The 23,627-nt window shown below is 43.9% G+C and overlaps 4 protein-coding genes and 1 pseudogene across 6 annotated transcripts; 2 read left to right on the top strand and 3 right to left on the bottom strand.

Moving 5' to 3' along the window:
* Positions 1-3,291: 3,291 nt before the first annotated feature.
* On the top strand, positions 3,292-11,740 carry CTC1 (conserved telomere maintenance component 1). Of its 3 annotated transcripts, none has more exons than XM_048674093.2 (16): positions 3,292-4,400; positions 4,507-4,625; positions 4,699-4,773; positions 4,880-4,955; positions 5,050-5,112; positions 5,414-5,491; positions 5,583-5,783; positions 6,519-6,623; positions 7,362-7,622; positions 7,741-8,058; positions 8,143-8,742; positions 8,812-8,903; positions 9,698-9,893; positions 10,073-10,190; positions 10,327-10,655; positions 10,969-11,740. In XM_048674093.2, the coding sequence occupies exons 1-16, from the start codon at positions 3,363-3,365 to the stop codon at positions 11,134-11,136; spliced, it is 3,837 nt and encodes a 1,278-aa protein (XP_048530050.2). In that variant the 5' UTR covers positions 3,292-3,362; the 3' UTR covers positions 11,137-11,740. The 3 variants fall into 3 exon arrangements, with proteins under 3 accessions (XP_048530050.2, XP_087382306.1, XP_087382307.1); XM_087526180.1 differs by having other exon boundaries at positions 3,293-4,400; positions 9,698-9,897; positions 10,077-10,190; XM_087526181.1 differs by lacking the exon at positions 4,880-4,955 and having other exon boundaries at positions 3,294-4,400; positions 5,040-5,112; positions 9,698-9,897; positions 10,077-10,190.
* Positions 11,741-12,323: 583 nt separating this feature from the next.
* On the bottom strand, positions 12,324-12,406 carry LOC125511710 (U6 spliceosomal RNA; annotated as a pseudogene).
* A 55-nt stretch (positions 12,407-12,461) lies between these two features.
* LOC125509181 (RING-H2 finger protein ATL48) lies at positions 12,462-15,158 on the bottom strand. The gene is made up of 2 exons (XM_048674094.2): positions 14,891-15,158; positions 12,462-12,833 (listed from the first exon to the last, which is right to left on the bottom strand). The coding sequence occupies exons 1-2, from the start codon at positions 15,006-15,008 to the stop codon at positions 12,646-12,648; spliced, it is 306 nt and encodes a 101-aa protein (XP_048530051.1). The 5' UTR covers positions 15,009-15,158; the 3' UTR covers positions 12,462-12,645.
* LOC125509183 (uncharacterized) lies at positions 14,169-14,879 on the bottom strand. The gene is made up of 2 exons (XM_048674095.2): positions 14,614-14,879; positions 14,169-14,297 (listed from the first exon to the last, which is right to left on the bottom strand). The coding sequence occupies exons 1-2, from the start codon at positions 14,705-14,707 to the stop codon at positions 14,194-14,196; spliced, it is 198 nt and encodes a 65-aa protein (XP_048530052.1). The 5' UTR covers positions 14,708-14,879; the 3' UTR covers positions 14,169-14,193.
* Positions 15,159-20,194: 5,036 nt separating the features above from the next.
* LOC125509179 (Protein kinase superfamily protein) lies at positions 20,195-23,405 on the top strand. Its single transcript, XM_048674090.2, has 6 exons — positions 20,195-20,816; positions 20,928-21,208; positions 21,354-21,544; positions 22,070-22,540; positions 22,625-22,747; positions 22,863-23,405. Exons 2-6 carry the CDS (start codon positions 21,139-21,141, stop codon positions 23,064-23,066), a joined length of 1,059 nt encoding a protein of 352 aa, XP_048530047.1. The 5' UTR covers positions 20,195-20,816; positions 20,928-21,138; the 3' UTR covers positions 23,067-23,405.
* The last annotated feature ends 222 nt before the right edge of the window (positions 23,406-23,627 follow it).

The following is a 23,627-nucleotide window of genomic DNA, read 5'->3' as shown; positions in this document are numbered from 1 at the left end:
AATATTTAGTTCATCTAATGGTTGTCCAATTACACTGGATATTACACACCGATCGCAGCCTTCAACACGCGAATCTTTTGTAATATAGTCCTACGAGTAGAGGATTTAAACTTCATTCTTGCACAAGGATAGTTTGGGTCAGTTCAGTATACATGACATGTAAAAATGGGACTAAATAACAAAATATATGCATAGGCACCAAGAGTCCAGAGCACATAATATATGCATCATTTTCGTTGTAGAGGAAGTATGTGCAGTTTTTTTTTCTCGTCGCTCTCTCTCTCGCTTGTGTTCTCTTGTCCATGTCGTCGACGTGCGACAAGAAAGCGACGGCCAGGCAAACTTGGGCCCCTCGTCGTGCGAATAAGACAGCGCCTAATAATTTACACTCCGTTGATTTTAGGGTATGCGTCCCGTAATTTTTAATATGTGCCCGTGGATTCAATCGTGTGAGGTGTTAGCTGCTTGTGTGGTTTAAGCAGGCGAGAAGGTTCTCTGACGGACCAAGAGTGCAGCTTGTTGCCTTCGCTTGTCGTAGCGACACTGGTGAACCAACAGCAACAGGCTGAGCCTCCCGACCTGGACGCTAAGGTTCTTGTGGCGAGATTTTTCTTAAACGACAGCGTCCAGATTCTTGCTTAATTACCTTGATGAATTTAAAACAGTTCCACGTACGGTTGAATTTGGCTGTTGTATTGTGCTTATTTTTTCAGCAGTTGTCTGTTAGTGCCGACGAAGTGAATCAAACCACCTATATAGATAGATAAACAGTACTCCACCAAGCCCTCTCTGGATGGAAGTGCCGAGGAAGTTCGGGGCAGATAAAATCAAAAGGGGAATATTTCATCATTAGGTTTTCCCAAATGTGTGTAACCATGGTACATGGAATTTTGATCTCAAAGTAATGCAAAATGTCGAACCAAAACTGCATGCCCAATGGGAACCTCCTGATCCTGATGCGGATGGAGCTCTCGTGGCCTGTGCTCATGAAGGTGCATGTAACGATTACTCCCTCTGTACAGAAATATAAGAGCATTTAGATACTTAATGATCTAAACACTTCTATATTTCTTTACAGAGGGAGTACTATAAAAGTTTTTTTATAGGCTTTGTCAAAGTGGTATCCTGAAGCATCATCTGCCTTAATCATGGAGACGTCGGCTGCAAGGATGGAATCTGAAGGGCAAGTGAAGTTGGACTTCAAAATATTATGGTGGAGAGTGACTCCCAGGTGATGACCGATCTGTGGCGGGACATATATTTTCACTGATCCTGAAGTTTCGGCCATCATGGGTGAAATTAAGGAGTCGAGTAGGGGTTTCAATAGTTTATCTCTTCCTTTTGTGCGTAGGCCTTTGAATGCTGCAGCTCATCTGTGTGCTGAAAATGCTACTCCCTTCATTCGGAATTACTCGTCCAAGAAATGAATGTATCTAGATGTAATTCCGAACAGAGGGAGTACTAGTGTTGGGCATGGGAGCCTGTGGCTAAACTTTGCTCCAGATTTCATTTATACATGCCTAAACTTCATGATTGTAATCCTACAGTCGAGGAGGAACGAAATGACCTGTTGAATTTCAAAAAACAGAACCCTAATTCTAAGATCCAATGAACACATATATTAAAAATCCTAAGAATTCCTCATTTTTTCTTCTAATAATTCAAATGTAGCATTAAAATTCAGAAGATCTGGAAATTAAGTTCATGGCTTCTCGCTTTCCCCGGTCTAATAACAACTCTAGTAGAGTCGCCATATTTTGGACCACCACCGGTGATATACAGACGATCGCCAAAACATACGAAGGCTGAACCGGACTTGGGCAAAGTCATAATTGCCAAAAAGCAGCCTGCATAAATTTCTTCCAAGTAGGACCCATCTGTCATTGGATCATAGATTCTTCCCTTACCTAATAAATCCTCGATTCAGAAGAACACTTTGATTCATAGAACACATCCATAAGCATCAATTTCATTCCTCTAAATAGGGCAGAAAATTAGTCGTGTTGCGAATTACATTCATGTAACAACTACTTAATTAAACTAATAACTAGCCTAGAATTAACTACTTGTGGTCATGGCTGCATTGATGGCGGCTTGATTCCCCGATGGGGGCGGCGAATGCGGCAATGCGAACCTAGATGGCCCGGAAACTCGCCTCGACGGCCTATCCCAGGCCGTCCATGTGTCAACGGCGGCGCCAGCATTTCGGGCCCGATGGTCTGGAAAAGGGCCTCGGTGCGCTCATCCCATGAAGATGGCTGCGGGGGTAGGTGCGCGGTCTTAAATCCGTCGCTCCCTTTCAACGTCCTTCTTCCGACCCTTACCCATGGCCACATCATATAAGTCAGAAAAGAGGGTAAGGGATCCGGCTGCTTATGCTCACCCTTCACCCCAAAACAAAAGCTGAATGTGTGCTCCTTCCGTTGTTGTATTGGCGAGTGCAAGAGGGGCTTGGGAGGCATCGGAGAGGAGAATGGATAAGGGAGAAATGAGAGTGTGTCGATCTTTTATAGGTCGTCACAAGTGTCATTAAGGGGCTGGGGAGGCGGGAGCTTGCTCACACACCTCCTAGCTTCACAAGCAAGTCAGAAGATGATGTCACATGACGACCATCCCACATGCCGCCACGGGAATCCGAGGGAGTGCCCTCACCATTTAATGGCCAGGTGATTAACTCTCACACCTCCACTGGTGGTGCATGCGTGGGAGGTTGCGCTACTTGAAATCCCGCATGAGCACCAAGTGGAAGAGAGGGGACCAGCATGCTCGCCAGCGGAGATCGGGGATGGGAGTTGGTCGCCGCCTGTCATCCGAGAGAGAAAGGCAGGGCAAAAACGGTTTCCAACGCTTCTTTATGCTTGGCATCAAAGTTGCTTATCACACGTGAACTATCCTGTGGTTGGATAATTAGGAGGACAGTGGTATCTCCAACCCATTAAAGTCCAAGTCTTAGACTTGACACTGGTGCTCGCATTTTTTTAGATTTATTTCAGACCTTCCAGCGATGTGCGTTTAGTGGAGTTCCTGTTGACTACGAAGACGTCTGTGACGATTTTATCAATCTTAAGATGATGTGTTAGCTCAGCCTCTCAGAGATGCTTGTAGAGGTAGGGTATACATGCGTGCGTTAATAGGATAAATGTATGTACGAGCGTCTATACTGGTTAAAATAATTACTTTTTTCAGAAAAAAGAGTTGCTTTGAACACGGTGAAACGCGAGGCCCAGCTCATTTGACCAGTCAACCCACGATCAAGTGGGCCGCACACCGCCACTCGACTCCTCGTTCTCGGTTTCACTTCCCGCCTACTCATCTTCCCTCCTTTCCAAACCCACACATCCCCTGCAGTCCAATCCCTAACCATGGAGCCGCCGCCGGAGGCATCCACCCCTCGCCGGCTCGCCGTCGCCGACCTCCTCCGCCTCCGCCGCCCCACCACTGGTGCATCCTCCCTCCTTTCCCCCTCTCCCTCTCATTCCCCCGCCGCCTCCACCTCACAGCCCCGCAAAAAGCCTAAGCTCTCCGCCGCGAATCCTGCCCCTACCACCGCCCCCTTCGAGCCAATCCCCCATCCCGTCCTCCTCGCCGGCACCCTCTCCCTCCCTTCCGCCGCGGACTGCCGCAACCACTGCCTGTCCCTCTCCGACCCTTCATCCGCCGCCTCTGTCTGTTGCTACCTCCTCGATTTCAACCCCGCCGCCATAGGCCGCGAGATCCTCGTTCTCGCCTGGAACTACCTTCCCCCCGTCCGCCAGCACGAAGCCGGCGTGCTCGAGGCAGTCCGATGGCGCCTGGCAGAGGCGCCCGGTCCGGTCCATGCCCCTGGCTTCCTGGCAGCGATCCCGCTTAATTCCGTAGACGCGGAGCCTGCTTTACCCACCCGCGGCCGCGTTTTTGGGGTTGTGAGGTCGGTGAGCGTGGTGTTCAGTGTGCCGCATGCCACACAGAAGAGTGACTTGGTCGGGTTTATAGCGGAGATGATGTGCTGTGGGTGCCACCAGTGCAAGGTATCACAGCCAGAATCTGACCGCGGTCACAGGTTTGAGATGGAGAAGTTTGTATACTTTGTGGATTTGGCAAGCAGATGGCGGCCCGTGCTGGTGCGACTGATTGGCAGGCCGGTTTCTGTCACGGGGCTGAAGAAAAAAATGGTCTCCGTTGGGAAGAAGGGCTCGTACACCATGTTGGTGTCATCAGCGGAAACAATGGTGTCATGGTGCCCATCCTATGTTGGCGTTCCACCATTGGATGAGTTGCCAGGGAAGTGCAGTGGGGTGTACACTGGGGTGGTCTCTGGAATCTACATGCAGGGTATGTTGGTTGAGCTGGATGAGACCGCGTGGCTGCTAATTGATGATAACCGGCTTGTGCCGTCACATTCTCTTCGAGTTGGTGCTGTTGTATGTTGCTAATTTGCAGTTTTGAACTTTTGTTTGCAATTTCTTCATTTTTTATTAAATAACTTTAAATGCCAGTGTGTGTCTGACTGTTCTGGTTCTTTTGTAGATTTCTGTGAAGAAATTCCGAGTGGTTCGTCTAAATTTTGCTTGGACGACAGTTGTTCTACTTGGAACATGCAGTAAAACTAGCATTACTATAAATGCTTTCTCTGTGGTGGACTCGAAGTAAGATGCGACTTTTGGCATATCAGTATCTTATGTGACTGGCATCACTCAACAGTTTTTGCTGTTGGTGCAGATGTCATACAAGAGCAGAGAATGATGGTCTTTTGGGCAAGTCAGTTAACTTTTTGGAGCTGCCCGGTAAATTTTGGTATGAATTTATGATAGTTCTACTTCTCCATGATATGTTTACCATGATTGAAAAGGGGCATATTTGTTCTCATGGTATGGTCATCTTTTGTTCCATCATTTTACAGGATGTTACTTCTGATATCATGCTTTAAACAGAAATTCAAGTTAGATTCCAAGAAAGAGATCTGGGGGTCAAAAAATGTAACTTTGCTAACTGGAGTAAATAGCATATTGCCCCATTGCATTTCCTGCTAATTTATTTAACTTAATCTCTTGAACTGCAAGGTACCAACAGAAGCAAGGATTGGTTCACACCTATGCTGCTAAAGTTCCCTCTTCAAAGGATTTCAAACCTCAGGCAAGCTCATTAGTAGTACATGTGTTTCAAACAACGAGTAAATAAATGCAGTGTTGCTCTGTTTTGCATGTACATAACAGCTGTTTGGTTCACAGTGTAAAGTAAACTAGTCCACCTTTCTTATTGCCTTTCAAAAGACACAATATATATTTGCTCTGCTAGCCTTTCAGTCTCATCATAATATTTCCCCCTGAAACATATATAAAGGATGTTTGTAGACTAAACGGTCTTTCGGGAACCCTTTCTCATTGTTTAAAATCTATTTTCCGTGTGGATTGCTTACCTGAATCTGGTTGCGCAGCATGATTTCCTTATGAAATTCTGCAATCATGATTGTGGCGGTTCAAGCACAGGATCAAAATTGGAAGCTTGTAAATTGGTAATGGTTTCTCCTTTTATTGTACACGGTATGAACAAAACTAAAATTTGTTTTGGTTTTGTTTATTCACTTACCAATTATTTTTGGTTAGGCAATACCCTTCGCCAATTTTATCTGCAAGGTGGAATCATTGTGGATATCAATGATGCTCAGATTTTGGAATGACACGGAAGAGCTGGGCAAGAACCTGGGATCTAACCAGTTTCTATGTGGTGGGGTTTCCCATCCTGGTACCAGCAGAAGGATAATTTCAACTGGCGATCTGGGCCTTGTATTAGTGGGATGCATGAAGGTCACTTAAGAATTTATGGCATCTTCTTAAAAAATAATCATATCGTTTTTTATTCAGTCCATCTGTCATTTTAAAGTACCAGAAGTAAAATTCATGTCACCAATTGGAGGTGAAAACTCGCTTAATCAATTTATATAGATAGATGAACACTCATATTTTGCATTTGTTGTGGCATCCTGAAAGCTTGTCATAAACTGTCCATGTATTATTGTTGGCAGATGCTTTTACTTTTGCTGGCTTGTTATTGAATGTAATTTGCATGCAGACAAGTTTATAAACATATTATGTCAATTGATTTGAGGATACCATGTTGCCAAGTGTCATTTTGTTTAGACTTTTGAAAGTATAGGCTGGGAGATAGTGAATGTCTTTCAGTTTCAACTTCCCACAAGGCTTTCTGAAGTAAAGATGTGGCTTGTAGATGGACTTTCTAGGTCTACAGTTTCGTCATTTCTGCTTTCCTTTGCCTTTCGTTTTGGTTAGCCTAGGCTTGTTTTTGTTGCTGTTTTCCCTTTCCTTTTCTTTCTTTGGTTGCGTTGTAAGACCCACATCATCTTGATGCTTTCTTCTAATACAAAATGACATGCACTTGGGGTCTTCTTTGAGGAAAAAAATGTTATTTATATTAATTGTACAAACTGCCGAAGTTAGTTGTGTAGATTACTTGGTTTCATGACCTAATGTTAAGATCTTGGATTTTGATGCACTTGCTGACCGTGTCTTTGATGCATACAGATGTCCTCACTGCCATTGAGGCTGCAGCTGGTTGATGACACAGGATGTATAGATGTTATTATACCTGATCTTCCGCCAAATGTTTGCATGAACGGCATCTATGAGGTGATTGTCATAATTTACTGTATGACACTTCAGAAAAAAGTGATGCATGCCGTGATTTAAGTCAGTTATCGATTGGCTTCATCAAATTAACATTTATGGTACTAACTTGAATGTCAGAACTAAGACCTTAGTACCTTACTGCTAAGAAATAGTACAACACATGTTATAGTATGAATAAAACTCTGTTCTGTTCAATTTTTTATAATTCTTTTCTGTAATAGAATAATAATTCATATAAATACAACTTATGGGATTTTGCCTAGAAATCATGAAGCATCAACCTGCCTAATCAAGGTCAAGGGCTCAAGTCATTCAAGCACTAGGAGTTTTTTTGGCACATATTTGTTGGTTTAACTTTCTGTACAGACCAGTAAACTGAGATGAATAGTATGTACAGTTTGATGGAAACTCATGTTCACAAGATTATATAATTTTATAAATTAGAAGTCTTGCATATGGCAGAATAACTCATACTAAATTTCTCAGCAACTCCTAGCATTTACAGTTTCTGTATTTGTGTTTGCTGTACTAACGTTTCTCACATTTATGTAAACTGAAATGAAAAAGTATAGTGGAAATGGTGCTACTGGTCTTCCTCCACAATTAGCATTTTGAGCTTGTTAGGCTTTTTTATATGTTCTGCTTTGTGCTAAATAAACTACATAGCTAATTTAACATTGTTCTCAAGCATTTTATTGTGCTATAAGTTCAGCATCTGATTATCCTATTGCCACCCAGATAAATGATTGCAAATTAGTCCTTGAAGGCCCAGTGGCGTACCTAGATCATTATGGTGTTGCTGATCCACTATCCTGTAAGGCTGTGTTTCAGCAGCTCTCGTACCGAAAAAGAGTGCATCATCTCAAGATCTACCTTATAGTCCACTGGAGTGAATTAAACCACATTGGCCCTCCCTCCCGAATTCCTTTGCAAACTAATAACTCTGCCAGGCTGTTCCACCTTCTGAAAGTGTCGCACATTTTCCCCTCAGTCAATAATGTGAGTAAACTTTTTTTGCATTCTGCTGATAATCTTGGCGTTTCTAGCATCATCATGCCCACAATTAGTGACTAACTGACTCTGTTCTCATTATGTCATTTTGCCATTGCAATTTCAGCATAAGAACATGCCAGGTTCTGGCCTGTATGCTGAGGGTGTGATAGTGCCATACAATTTAAAATTTCCTGATCAAGATGCCGAGAGCTTTAAAATGGCAAGTACTCGTTCACGTTCTGATTCGAAAGTGTCTATGGAGAAACCATGTCACATTCCATGCTCCCTAAGCTTCAGAACTACCAGTCTTTCTGGCAATCTTGTGTCTACCTATCCCTGTGGGTCAGATGGTACTGTTCTAATTGATACCGTTGGTGAACAACGAGGTTGCCCATCAAGGATCTTATTGGAGTTCAAGGAAGGATGTTCGTTTAAGTACCAGGTATAGTTTTTATGATGAAGCTTGCTTTCAACATTTAACCTTAATATATAGCTACAATTACTAAATTACCTGATGAAACAACAGTTTCTGCGGATTGGTGGCTACTATCTTCTCGAATGCCCCACTGATAGTTTGAGGTTTGCCATGAAAGGCTGTGGATGTTTTCAAGGTGGTAAAATTTCACTGGATTCTCAAGATAAAATTTGGAGCCTTGCCATTACCTTTAATGGCAATATAAACGTCAAGCAGGGTATCGTAGATCGGTCTATCGGAGTTTCTTCATTGGGGGTGGATGAGCCATTATCCAAAAATACCTTCCACAATGAGATAAAATTACTACAGTCGTGGAATGACTTTTGTCGATATTCGGATTTTCATTTGAATTTTTATTGTGAAGCATTGAGCGAAAAGATGAAAGTATATGACATCATGTGTTATGTATTGAATGGATTGGGCTCTTACTCAATTGAAGTTATTAGTGTCTCTTCATGCATTGAGATTATGATGCATAAAAAGTCTTTTGGTTCTTCTAACTTGCAAAGTCAAAAACTTGTTCAAGGAGATTTAATATCATTACATGGGAAAGTAGAAAATATCCATTCACATGACTTTAAGGAGCGAAGACTTGTGCCTGGTAACGACAAGCGAAGTATATGTATCCATGTTGCTGATGATAATCAAACGGTAATTGACTAGGTCATAATTTTCAATTAGTGCTTAGTTTGGCATTCAATTTAATGGCATTCATTGCAGGTGCGTCTCTCTGGATACTTAAGCAAACATTGTTATCCCATTGGCATAGGACCAGGGGCAGCAGTGACATTCCACCGCGTCCTCTTGACACAGTGTGTTGTGCTCCTTTCATTACTGGTTTACCATTAAGTTTTATATTTCATTATCATGTTGATAGTACTGATGGTTTGTCCACATAATGTTAAATTGTGACTGGATCGTAAGAAATGCTGCAACATGCCTTGTGCTCTGCAAATTTGAAATGACATATTTTGAGCTTTCTAAATCTTATATTTCATTTTCATGTTAAGTTAGCTGTAAACAAAATGTCTTCCGTAGAGTTATATCTATTGCTTGTATATTTGACGTTGGGACTTGGATGACAAAAAAGGGTCTCTGCATTTGCATGATTTCTACTAGAGGTTAAGCTGAGGATGTCCTTGATAGAGTGGTGTTGTGCTCTATTACCAGTAGAAAAGGATGCATCTTTTATTTGGTTTTTGGGAGGGTGGTCATTAGGTAACCAATAATTTTACTTTTCATTATTTGTAAGGGAAGTAATCTGTGTAGAATGGGAAATGCTATATGCAGGAACTTGATATGCAGCTAATGTGAGGCCTGACCTGAATTTTAGTGTAAAAGACCTATTTATCGACAACTGCTAAAATAATTTGGTACACTATTCTTCCAAACACATCAAGTTAATTTGTCAAGTCTCTTGTTAAATGTGATGAATTATAATTATAATTGTTAATTCATCTTGCTATTCCTGATAATAGATATGATGGCCTGTCCACATTGTGCTAAGTTGAAACCGAATCTTAAGAAATGCCGCAACCTACTTTGTGTCCTGCAAATTTAAAAAAACATCTTTTTGGCTGTCTAAATTTTTGTTTTCTGGCTACAGCCGTGAAGTACTTTTAACCCCAGTAACATACATTGAAGTTACATCCATTGGTCACATTGAAGTGAATAGAGAACGAGCCACTTCCCCACTCATGCCTGGTGGCTTAAAGGATGATTCACTGAGCACAGTTTCACTTTGTCTGCTCTCACACCACAAGCATTTTAAAGACTGTACGCCCATGCGATTCCACTGCAGGGTAGGTTATATTCTGCTTTTACTTTGCCCATGTATAGGTCTCAATTGCACCACCTCTTAACCGTTGTTGGGCGCATTGACGCTTGACAAACACTGAATGATTATAGTTCAGATATTGTTTGTGACATTCCAGTATGCTCAATCATTCTCGCACTTGACGTCTCATTTTTGTTAATACAGGTAGTTACTGTCCATTTCTTGGTGTTGGACAGTTGTTTAAATGATTCTCAAATTTCGGAATCAGTTAACCAGGGTAAAATACCAAAAGTAAAAGTTCCACTAGCTGGGTTAATTGTTGGTAAGAGGAGCAGGCCAACTCTAGTATTTCTGCAACAATATCATAAATTCAAATTTGTTATTTTATCCAAAGGGATGTTTTGCTTTTCTTTTATACATGAAGCATCATCTATATAACATATTCTGCTTTTTAACAGATAATGGAACATCTTTGTGCTGTTGCTGGGCCGATGATGCAAGGGCTGACCTTTTGCTTAGGCTGCAGGAAATTGCCATTCTGGATGCTTCTGTTAATTTGAAGTGTTCAAAAGGTAGAAACAATGCAAAAATACAACGGACTCTTGGTTCTTGCCTAGAAAAAATGTTGAAGAAGCACAAAAAAGTTATTGTGAAGAACTATGGAATTCCTCCCGACATCTCTTGTCGAGACTTGGAATTATTATCTGATGTTGGTAATGTCTTAAGTAGCCTGGAAGAGGAACTTTTGAAATTTATCGTCCTCAATGCCTGTCGGAATGGAACTCTGGTGAGTTCATGTTTCTTTTATCAAGTGAACATTAGAACTTTGGTTGAGCTTTCATCAGTTGCATATGTTATCTAGCAAACAAACTATATTATATATAGGCATAATGACATTGTACTTCTAGAATTGTTGTGCACCATTATACTCTAGGAAGTGTGTAGCCAGTCTGTTGGTTGTGACTTCTATACGCATCAATTAGTTCAGTCACGCCAGATGCTATTTGTTGTTTGGGTTGGTGTTGAACGAGGGAATCTATCATGACTCTTCTAGGATTGCTGGAATGAACGCCGTTTAATGAGTTTTAACATCTTTGCAGAATGTTATCGCATCAGCCCTTGATGCAAGTGCAATAAATGGATCAAATGTGGAACTTCCTGATGTATATCCAGTGCACAACATGCAGAATTTCTGGGTTAATGAAATAGTTCAAGTGGATCCTTTGGAAGAGGCCCGGAGACTGTATGCCAGTTTGGAAAACAGATGATGTTAATTGCACAAGTGAATCTTTGAGATACCCAGGTCCCTCATAATAATTTGTGAAGAACGCACGAGGGGCGAGCAGTCCACTGGGTCAACACCCAGCCATAGTCCACTGGGTCAATGCCCAGTTATATCTCCTGTATTTTGCCCATCAGGGTGGTGGCTTCCAGTCTGGCGGTACATGTTCTGGGACATACTCCGTCTGGAAGTATACATGGAGAGCCATGTGGTCATGCAAGTTATAGATGATTCTTTCTGGTGGGAGGGCGACATATGACTGAACTGACAGATGGGTGGGTTATGTAAAGCCGATTCCATTCTTCAGGCTTGTGCATATATGTGGATCTGTTTTGTCGTCGGAAGATGACATTTGATGAGATCCCATGGGTAGGGTTTCTTTTTGCTGGTAGTCAAGTGTTTTGTATAGTCGGGATGGCAATTGCCAAATTATTATGGCAAATGAAGTGTTGTATAGTTGGATATTTGTTATGTTCATTGCTACCGTAACCTACACCCTTGCTCCGCACTGAAAAACTTAGCAAGAGTTGATGAAGCGTGGATGTGGTCTGGTCTGCACATTTTGGAGTTCAGGTGTACCATTTGGATGACGAAGCGTGAGTGAAGGAGTGTCTGTATTTTAATTTCTGTTTAACGGTGAATGCATTTCTTCCATTTTGCTGATATAACTGATACCAATGCATTGTTCATCATTATCTCCAATTTACTCGCAAAAAAAAAAATCTCCAATTACTCATCAGCTCATTCCTAAGGGCTGGGTGCACCAAAGGAACTCCTACTGATGGCAAACCTAGTGACAATTTCCATTGCACAGCACCATTTTTTTTTCTTTTTCTTTTGAAACGGCGGCAAAAGATTTGCCTCATCTATTAAATAAGAGGGGAAATAGAGTTTTACAAGACATCCACCATCACGGCATGCAATTACTCACACAACACAATAATCCCTTTTCTTTGCACCTGCAGTAATCCAAAGTTTGGCCTCCTCGCCGAGTATGGCCTCCTCGCTGAGTAAGCACAATAAAATTGGCGTCGGTGCACTTTTTTGCAGAAAAATGTGCGAATTCCTCTCGTTCCAGGTAGTCCAAGTGACAAGCACCGGTGTTCAGCTCACCATGATGAACAGAAAGAACATGCCATGTCACCCCATTGTGTTCAGCTCCGGTGCACGAGGAAAATATTTGTGCGTGTCATCCTTGCATAGGGGACATGCTAATCTTATATCATTCCAGTTTTATCAGATGTCCCCTGAGGAACAAGAGAAAAACGCTTGACTGCAGAACACAATAAGTAACACACAACTGGGGCGGAGTCAACAAATAAAAGGATTTATTCTTAAGCCTGGAGATTGCGCCAAAATTACTTCTAGTTAGCCAAGCGTGAATGACAATAGTTAATCCCCAGGACCAGGAGGCAATCGAACAGCAGAGCCCCAGGTGAAACTTCAGTACATAAGATATGCCATTCCGTACACCACAACCACTATCCAGTCAAGTTCATGGGCTAGACCCTTTCTTGAACAGCTTGATTTGGTCACCATAGTAGTATGCGCTGCCGACCATCAGAGCAACCGTAACGCCTTGAGCAACCACACGGGCCCTCATCAGCTTCTGACCCAGCCGAGAATTCCCGTACCGGAAGCTGACCAGGCCAGCTGTCAGGACGCCCGCAGTGACCAATGCACCTGAAATAGAAGGTAGGTTACACACTGAAGAACAAAACAAGGTACATAGATGAATTAGCACCCCTAGTAGTCTTATCCCAACCCAAGTTTCCATTTGCTTTGGCATAAGTAGCACACATCAAAGGGCAAACATAAAGCAATGTTATACTTAATGTTCAATCCAGAAAATCAATGTTATACTCAGCATGTACATACAAACAATAAACATGATTGCAGGATCCAGAATATGCAGCTTCACATAAGATTTCGAAATTTTGAATTAGATTTGAGCAAAGCAAGATATGAGAAGGTCAAAAGTGTTCTGGAAGCTATTAGGACTTGCTACTAATCATTTACAACAATACAGTTACACATAGCTGACATATAATTATTATTCTATAATTAACAACCCCTTGAAGAAGCTTCAAGCTTCATATATAAGCCAAAATAATCCTTAAGACTGTCAGGCAGTTAGGCTTTGTTAAATTTATAAGGGCATCTCAACTTCAAAGTGAATGAAGGATATGATGCTTAAGAGGAGTGTGATTCACAGGGTAATGCACATCCTCCTTTCTAATGCATAATACCCCTTAAACATCTATTCTTTATTCCATAAGCACAGCATATCAACTACATCTGTCCTACATTGACTGAAGTTCACATAGTCTATCTTTGGACAGTGAGCCTGATTTTCCTTGACTATCCCACCTATCTCATTTCATTTCCACCAAATAGTTCAATGGTCACACCATTGCCTCTCTTCTGATACACCCTAGCAACAGTAGTAAGTGACGATATACTTCCACAGCTACACATATTAAGATCATTAAATGTTGAAGCCAAGTTGCTTCTCCCCTGGCTCACAAAAAAGAGGAACTTGAGAAGCCAATTTTATAAGATCACAAACATATGAACCATCCAAAAATCAACGTCATGAGTCTCTTGGACATGTGCTGTGCTGATTTCTCAGCATTCTTGACGCACATCCGAAGTGAACTACCTCACTGGGCTCAGCATATCTAGACTACTACCTCACTGAGATAAGGGTAAACTACCCATGAGCTGTGCACAGCAATATGCTAGCACATTCGACCGCAAAGTTCTGTACTAGAGAATGCAGTTCTGGTGTGTTGGTTGGTTCAGTTCCTCCCTGCGTGTTGGAGCTGACCAAAAACGATTGTAATGCTGTGACTTAATCTATATAAGTGTCGTGTTCTAAAAAATATATACAGTACAACACAAAGCAGCTGATACACACAATGCACATCTAGAATGACAAACTATGATTATCCTACTCTATACATTTACAACGCTCCCATTATCAGTCGGTGATTCATAGACAGCCGCCAAGAACTAATTGTTATTTTTAAGTTAAAGTCTGCTACACCGATACCAAAGTTACTCTAATACTCCAGTCTATATCTAATCCACCATAAATCTGAAGTGTGTATGTTGCCCATGGAATGGGAAATGTGATAGTTGCCCGCGAATTCAAGTCAAACTCTTAAACATCACGGGATATTGCCCTCATGCTAATGAAATCTAAAGCTCCAACGGGTCACGAAAATAAAGGTTTCGACAGATGGCTACTGAAGCAGGATGTTGAGAGTACCATCCCAACTAGTTTCTATTTTCACCATCTCTTCACAGTTTCACAGGGCAGTTCACAGTTACTAACAAAAAGCTGACTAGATATCATGATTTACAGAAGTACTGTATATTACCAGCGCAGTTTGGCAAGACAGTCATCATTCAGTCTTACACGACATGACACCATTTAACTCTTCACAGCTAATATTTTATGAACCCCAAACTAGATTATTCTTGACCCCAGTACCACTAAAATAGCACGCACGATCTTTGGTAACACCAGCCATAGATTCGTCACTATCCATCCACGCCCAAAGATCCCAACAATCGCTGTCCTAACATCGTAAAACAGGAGCTCGAAATCTGGCACGTAATTCCGAACTCACAAAGTGACCCGGCCAAACATAAGACCCGGCCGAACCTACGACGAGGCGATCGATCGATCCACGATCCTGTATAACATAGCGAGGGACGCGCGCGGGGCGTACCGATGGGGACGAAGGGGTTCTTGACGGGCTTCTTCCCCTCGAACGGGAACTCGTCGAACTGCGGCATCGGCGGCGGCCGCGCGCTGCTTCCTGCGGCGGCGCCGGAGCCCTTCTCCATTCGCGTCGCCTGGGAGGAAAAGGTGGAAGGGGGATACGCTTTTCCGAACAGCGGTTTGCAGGGAGGAGAAGGGGGAGTCGGCCGCCGGTGAGTTCCGCCGCTCTTTGGGTGGTCAGGGGTGGTTGTAGGGCCGTCCGATTGGGATCCGAGGGTGCGGGTTGGTTGGGGTTAGTCGGGAAAAGCGAAACGTGTATGTGGTGTCAGATGTGCCAACCGAGCTGGTGGAGCCCGGAGGGATTTGACCTTGGATCTTTCTCTTTTCTTTTCAGTTTTCTGCCAATTCAAAGGGTTTTCTTTAGGATTGGAATCCTTGGTCATTTTTCCTACGTTGGTCATTTGATTTGCATGATTGAAATCCTTTGATTTTTTTCTTAGGATTAATCTCCACTCTACTTTAAAGGAAAAATTTCAAACCTCTTGTAGAATCCCGTTGTTTCTTTTGTGTTGTCAAACATCTTTTGATCCAAATTCATGTAGTGTTTGAATCTATATGATCAAGTGGACACGCCACTTGAATCATGCGTTTCTTTCTTTCTTTCTTGTAATTTTAGAATCCTCCGAAAAAAGAGGCTTAAAATTCACATCATCGTCAAAAAGAAAGAAAGAAAAGATTTACATCTTTAAGGGTGTGCGACTTGTAAACATGTTACCTGAAAGTGCAGATGATTGAAAGTTGATGAGATGATTTAAAATTTAAATATAATTGATTTTAAACAAAATTCGGATCAACACACTAATAGGCAACACTATTATTTTAAAGGATAACTATGAAATCAATATATTTTTATTCCTCCAAGATTGAGCGAGATCCAATTTTAGTTCATGAATTAAAAAAACAAAAGAAATTTGATCCTAATGGCAACACTAATCCATTCCCAAAAACCCACTAAAAAATTTAATTGCCAAAAAATCCTGGATTTGGGACGGTGTCATAAAACCCATCCCAACACTTAATTCCCCAAAAGTTTTCCTTTGTTATTTCTTATCCTTTGGCAAACACAAACCCCATTACAACTACCTTTCCGTAAAGTTAAAACCTTGATATTTATGATGCAAACCTTTCAAACTCAATATATAAAAAAACAAATTCAGACACAACATGTGGTCCAAATGAAGAAATATTCCAAATAAACATGATGAAACACATGACCATACATGGAAATTATATTGCTCAAGACATTGCAACATGCCATAAACTCTTCACACAAGTCTCCCCATCTACATGTTGCATCACTCCTTAGTTGTAGAATTATTCATAGAAATTCACAAATTGGAGGAAAGGAGAAGGAAAATAAAACATTAATCTGTGGATGCTATGTTGAATAGATTGTAGGTGGGAGTGGGCATCGCACGCCCCCGGAGGTTCGGGCGTGGGTCGAGGTTCGAGGTCGCGAGTGTCAATCTTCGCCTTAACTGAAGCTCCTGATCGTGACACGTAAGCTTGTTGCGCCTCGGGTTAGGATGCGGAGATGGGCACCACGGAAATGGAGGAGCCTAGAAGCGACTAAGGTGGTCGACACCAATTCCTCTGAGGGAGGGTGGGGGCATAGCATGGACTATTTGTTTGCTACTCATCGGTGGCTCGAGGCTCGACTCGGTAGTGGGATATGAAGGTGTTAGTGCTGCGGCCAGTCAGAGAGAGGGGGGGGGTCGGTGGGATGGAAAGGGGTGCAACAGTCAATGGCCTTGAATCGTGGTGAAAGTTGGGACTAAAGTTTCCTCTGCTCAAATTTCAGGAATTGGATGGTGAAGTGTATATTCATTCCTTGTCTCTTTTGATGATTTATGATAAAACCATTGAGATGACTAAAACTTCATTGAGTTTATTTTAGGTTTAGCATGTGATGTTAGGGTGTATCAGGTTTGGTTATAAGTGGAAGATCATTGGTGCCCCCATAAACAAATATTCTAGTGGTTGTATTACTCAAGCTTTTAGTATGTATTTTCCTAGGCTTTTGGTGAATCGAAGATTCACATTGAGTATAGAACAACTGTACTATTAAGAGGGGCACAAGAAAATACTTTGGTTCAAACTCCAAGAACAGATCCTAAGCCAAAGTTATCCAGATCCACTCTGCGGCTAATTTTTGTGTGAGTTTCTCTAAGCTCCAGTACCTTCGAAGTTTCTACTTCAGCTACTACCGATCAACTTAGGGTTATTCACACTCAGAGATCAAGCCTAGTTTCAATAGGATGAATTTGACCTTTCTCTTTTCTGTTCAGTTTTTTTCCTAATTCTCACTTGTCTCGGATCTAAAAAAACTCAACCATGGGAACTCCTTGATTCAAAATTGAAACCCAGGTCATTTATCCTAGGTCGGTCATTTGATTTGCATAATTGTAATCCTTTGAAAAGTTCCTTATGAGTTATCTCCACTCTATTTTGAAAGAAACTTTCAAATCTCTTGGTAGAATCACGGTGTTTATTTTGTGTTGTCAAGCACCTTTATCCAAATTGATGTATTGTTCTGATCTATTGGATCAACTGGACACGCCACTTGATTTATGCGTTTTTTACTTTACTGTATTTTTAGAATCCTACGAAAGAAAGAGGCTTAAAATTCACATCATCGTCAAAAGGTGTGCAACTTGTAACATGTTACCTGAAAACTCAGATGCATTGATTTTAAACAAAATCCAGAGCAACATAGTAATAGGCGGCCCTATAAAAAGATAACTACAAATTGCAAATCATTTGGTAAATAACAATATCTTTTGTTCCTCGAAGAATGAGTGAGATCCAGTTTTGGTTCATGAACACAAAAGCAAAAAATAATAATAATCCTAATGTCAACACTAATCCATTATAAAAAAACGTACCAAAATGTAATTGCCAAAGGATCCTTGCTTTGGGAGGTGTCCGAAAGTTTTACTTTGCTATTTCTCACTTCTTTTGACAAACATAAACCCCCATAACATGTTAATTCAAACCTTGATATTTATGACGCAAACACTTCAAACTCATTATCTAAAAAAATTCAAATTCAAATTCAGACGCAACACATGGTCTAGGTGAACAAATAATCCAAATAAACATGACGAAACACATGATGATTACATGGAAAATCTATTGGGCAAGATGTTGCGACATGTGATAAACTCTTGCACAAGTCTTCTCATCTATCAGTTGCGTCCTTCAGTTAGTTTGTAGAATTATTCATAGAAAATTGCAAATTGGAGGAAAGGAAAAGGAAAAACAACATTGGAGAGGACCCTAGAGCAGCGGCTCTGACACCGCCGTGACGACATCCCTTCTGCCGGGTGGCGGCTCCTTGTGATGGTGCCTGGGTGCGCGAGATCATGGAATACCCAACCCGGTTTGTCGCAGGAGGCGCGTGGCGGCCGGAGCTTTCTCCGGCGTCGACGACGCTAGATGGGGGAGAATCGCAACCCTATGGTGTATATAGATCGAAAGTCAGGGTGGTGGCTCCGGATGATGGCGGCGACACTGACCTCACAGTTGGTGGCGATCTAGCTGACTGCGGGTTCGGGAGGTGTGGCTGCCGGTGAAAACTGCGCCGACTTTGGCCATGGCGGACGGTGGCGGCGTATTTGCGCTATTACCTTGAGGAAGGCATCATTGCTGCAGCTCTTGATTTCCCACCTGGGCTGGTTTGGGGAAACCCTAAATCCGGGTCTTTCGGATCGGACGATGGCAGAGTGCGGGGTCGTTCTCCCTCCCGGGGCATTGTTTTTTGGAGCAAATGTTGGCTGTAGGTGTACTGAGGTGGAATGGCGTGGTTTCTTCCGAGTCGAAGACGGCGATTCCCAGCGACGTGGTGCAGCGGGGTCTCAGCGATGGACTCATGTTGATGGATGCGCGCAGGACGTTGGCGCCGTCTGGCATTGTGATGGCATCAACGACAGGCCTGCCTAGGTCTATGCTCTATTCCTGTCCTGAAGATGGGTTCATGGAAGATGGCGGTGACGACTTCTAGAGCGAGCGCATGCGATGCGCGCTAAGGGTCTGCTGGATCGGTGCTTCGATTTTAGATGACGTGTCTAGGTGTAAAGTCAGGACATGCGACCATAATCATGGTCACCGTCATCATCAAGCTTATAGGTGTGGCGGCACTTATAAAATGGCTTCAATGGATCAACGTTTTATATTGTATTTGTAAGACTTTGTTGAATTATTTAATAAAAAATAGTTGTGTGGATCCTTCAATGCAGAGGCCAGGGTTCAACCTCCTTATCTAATAAAAACTGGACTCAGCTCTCTATATTTCTTTAATTAAAAAAATAATTAGCTCCACAAAGAAACCTAAAATGATACATAGTTTCTTCTATGTAGCCTTCACAAGTACCTAGCTCTGCACATTAGGCAAACTAACCTGTAGTTGAATGACTAGGAGGATAGTGGTATCCAAAGCCCATCAGGACTCACATTATTTCTGGATTTATTTTAGACTTTCGATGTTCTGCGGGAGGAGATGTTTCCGTCGACTGCGAGGTGCGTGTGCTGACTTCGTAAAATCTCAAGATGACATGCCGGCTCGGCCTCTCGGAGGTGTTCATAGGAATAGGATATACGTACGTGTGTTCATAAATGTGATTATATGCTCGTGTATGTGAACGATTTCGATTGTACTGTGTTCAAAAATAAACTCTGCACATCAGGCTAGGCCGGATTTGAGATAAGTGGCTAAAAGCCTAAAATATAATATATGGTTGCTCGAACTCGTCTCGCTAGATCGGTAGATCCAAACCTAACCTTATCAACCGACCAGTACGTCAGAGCCACTAACTAGGCTGCTCCGGCCCTATGCACTTCCATGTAAACATCACAACCAAACCGCACTTGTTTCACCTTGACTAGCCCTAATCCTCTGGTTTTCCCGTCGGCAGTTTTCTGATCAGTGGCAAGTTTGGTGATTTGTCGCTGAAGCCTCGGCGGGCGACCACCAACCTCCCACCTATAACGCCCCACGGCACGTTGCCATCGGCGAAACCGCGCATGAAAAATGCTTAAGCAGCACACTTTCTTCTCCCTCTCCACCCGTCGTTTCACCGCGTCCAAATCAAGCCCAGGATTAATCCCCCCTCCCCTTTAACCGAAACTCAAAAGCGCATAACAACCAGTTGGGTTGCAAGCTTACATGAGTCATGAGATCATGCAGAATATTATGCACACACACACGCAAATGAAGATTTCTGCGGGTTCAGAAGGGAGAAAAGCTTCTTTGGCAACGGCTACATCGCAACCACCGCCACCTCTACCACCGCTCCTCAGTCCATGGTCGCCATCAGGCCCTCCGTTTCTTCCTCCCCGACGTCCCAATCACTCACCATCCCTCCAAGTTCCGCTCAACCATTTCCCCTTTGCAATGCACCAACCATTTAACCAATGAGCCCTCCTTCCAATCCACCAAACTGCAAGGAACAACTGACACCCAGCTCTCGCTCCCTCCCCGGCTTCCGCCTTCGCCGGCAAAGCTGATCGCAATCTCACACTGCTGATCGGCCAGTGATCACTGGCCCATCGTCCGTTTGGATCCGGGCATTTCTTGGCACATAAGCACCCTCCTCCTCCACACGCTTTGCTACTCCAAGCATGCTTGCTGCCCATTCCTTTACTTCTTTGCCAACGCTAGTAGGAGCCTCTAGGTGGCGCGTCTCCTCCTAGCTACGTAGCTCCCAAGAGATCAACCATCTTATCTCCCTAGGTTCTTATCTCTGAATCCTTCGCACACGCCTGTACTGCACTGCACGCACCCCTTTGTCTCGTCCTCTCCTCCTCCTGTCCTCTTCATCTCCGTCCGGTGAAGCCTCGCCGCGCCGTGCATTCAGGTCTCACGATCGGTTCAGGTGCAGCCTTGTCTCGTGTGTTCTGCTTTGTCCTGTTCATCGTGTGCTTTGCTTTTAGGTGGCGCTGGGATTGATTTCTCTGCCATGGTTCTGAATTTCTGATACTTGCAGTGGCAGCCATTCTTCCGGCACATGCGCCTTTTGTTACAAAGGAGGTGCAGGGGAGACTGTGTGCCTTGGGCTGACTGGAGCAAGGAATATCTTTGAACCTTTGATCAAGGAAAGGTATATTGGAATTGGATACTTCTGGTTACAAGCAAAAAAGTTGTGACGACAACGACGAAGGCGCAGACCGCAGAAAGCCTTGGACAGTAATCTCAAGATGTTCAACAACATAGTCTCGACGTGGAACAAGAGGAGGAGAAGCAAATCGCTTGACCAGTTGAATCCTTGTGAGTGCAGCCCTCTGTTTCCTTCACACTTTGTTGTTGTCGGCAGAGTCATTTGTCACTGTATATGATCATATGTTTCTTCAGTGCAGCATCTAAGGCTTGGCATGAGGAATTTGATCATCTCATCTGATTTCTGCTTCTGCAGGGGTGTACAAGACGGCCGAGCTGTGGCAGGTGAAGGAGCCTCTGCCGCTGCCGGCGCCGAGGAAGCGCAACTGCTCCATGGTGTTCACCCTCAAGGAGATGGAGGAGGCCACCGGCATGTTCAGCGACAAGAACCTCATCGGCAAGGGCGGCTTCGGCCGGGTTTACAGGGGCGTGCTCAAAGACGGGCAGGTAAGTTCAACTTCAGATGATGTTGTTGTTTTGTCTCTTGGTACAGTTTTCAGATTACTGAGTATGGGCAGAGTCTGAACACTTTGAAAGCAGATACGTCCCTCAATTTCAGAAGATTGTGGTGTTTTTGTCATTTAGCTTTTTATGTGTGTTCTTCAGATTACATTAGTGTTAGCACCAATGATTCTGTTGGGAAGAGAACTTCCTCTTTGGTTCGACGCATTTGTCCCATTGATTAAGTGCTGTAGGACACACACACCCCTGACCTGAACGTGATAATCACGTCCGGCAGACAGCCAAGATCAGAGTGGTGTGACATTTGCTCTCGGCATCCATGTCAAGAAAAGCATCTGCCAACCACCAGTCAAATACGATCAAACACCAATAAATTCCAATGATATGTCATTAGTAGCACCGAATGCGATGTTTCATTCTCCCTCCCAGTTTGTAAATCTGTCACCACCTACCTCGGTATGCCTGGTTTCGGTCCAACTAATGCGTTCTTGCTGCTGTGAATGGATGAAGATCGTGGCCATCAAGAAGATGGACCTGCCGACGGCGAAGCAGGCGGACGGCGAGAGGGAGTTCCGGGTGGAGATCGACATCCTGAGCCGGCTGGACCACCCCAACCTGGTGACGCTGATCGGCTACTGCGCCGACGGGAAGCACCGGTTCGTGGTCTACGAGTTCATGCCCAAGGGCAACCTGCAGGACGTGCTCAACGGCATCCGCGGCGAGGTGCGGATGGGGTGGGGGCAGCGGCTGCGGATCGCGCTGGGCGCCGCCAGGGGGCTCGCGTACCTGCACTCCACCACCGCCGTCGGCGTCCCCGTCGTCCACCGGGACTTCAAGTCCAGCAACATCCTCCTCTCCGACCACTTCGAGGCCAAGATCTCCGACTTCGGGCTCGCCAAGCTCATGCCGCAGGACCTGGACCTGTACGCCACCACCAGGGTGCTCGGCACCTTCGGCTACTTCGACCCCGAGTACGCGCTGGTAATGCCCACCATTTTTGCAGAACTCGCCGTGCTGGTCGGGTTCCTGGAGACACTAATGGGGATTCTTCCATCTCGCGTGCAGACGGGGAAGCTGACGCTGCAGAGCGACGTGTACGCGTTCGGCGTCGTCCTCCTGGAGCTGCTCACCGGCCGCCGCGCCATTGATCTCAGCCAGGGGCCTCAAGACCAGAACCTCATCGTCAAGGTACTCTCTCTCTCCCTCTCTGCCGGCTGCCCCACCTGCATCGTCCGGCGCTCGCCGGCGTCCCCGGCGCTGCCGGCCCTCGGCTGATTCTGACTGTCCGGCTCGTGCTCTGCAGATACACCAGATGGTGGGCGACCGGAAGAAGCTGCGCAAGGTGGTGGACAGGGACATGGGCAAGGGGTCGTACACGCTGGAGTCGGTGTCCATGTTCGCGGGCCTCGCCGCGCGCTGCGTGTGCTTCGAGAGCGCCGGCCGGCCGGCCATGCAGGACTGCGTCAAGGAGCTCCAGCTCATCATGTACGCCAACATGAAGATATGAGGACGTTTTGAGATTCAGTCTTGGAATTTTTACCCGAAGAAGAAGAGGAAGAAGATGGCGAAACTTGTACAGAATTTTAGTATTAATCGTGGCTGGTCTAGTACAACTTTATACTAGACCAGCGACAATTAATATGGATTGATGGGAGTAACTTTTCGTTGCGCCCGATGTTCATGTGTATAGTGATGGGATTGTTTCAAAGTCCTGAAACAAAAGGGCTTAGTTTGTGATGTCCAAAGAAAATGGTGTCCCAAGGAGAAATCTGCCCTGTCGTCAACGATTGATGGAGGGAACAAGTGGTTTTCTTATTCTTTTGAATTTGTACAGATGGTTAGAATCCTGACTTTTGTATTATTGTGATGCACATTGCCACTTATATTAATTATTAAATAATATACAAAATAAAGTCAATCGCGGCGAACCATTATAAGATACTCCCTTGCTTCCGTCGCAGTCGTCCATGTTGGTTAAATTTATTGATTAAACTTAAATATCAAAAACACGGGTGCATTACATTATGAAATGAAGGGAGTATGAAATTAACAAATGTAACTAAATCTA

Source organism: Triticum urartu, chromosome 5A, assembly GCF_056163025.1.
Source record: "Triticum urartu cultivar PI428250 chromosome 5A, HENAU_Tu73, whole genome shotgun sequence".
Classification (NCBI taxonomy): Eukaryota; Viridiplantae; Streptophyta; class Magnoliopsida; order Poales; family Poaceae; genus Triticum; species Triticum urartu.
This window is presented reverse-complemented; position numbering and strand designations above follow the sequence as displayed.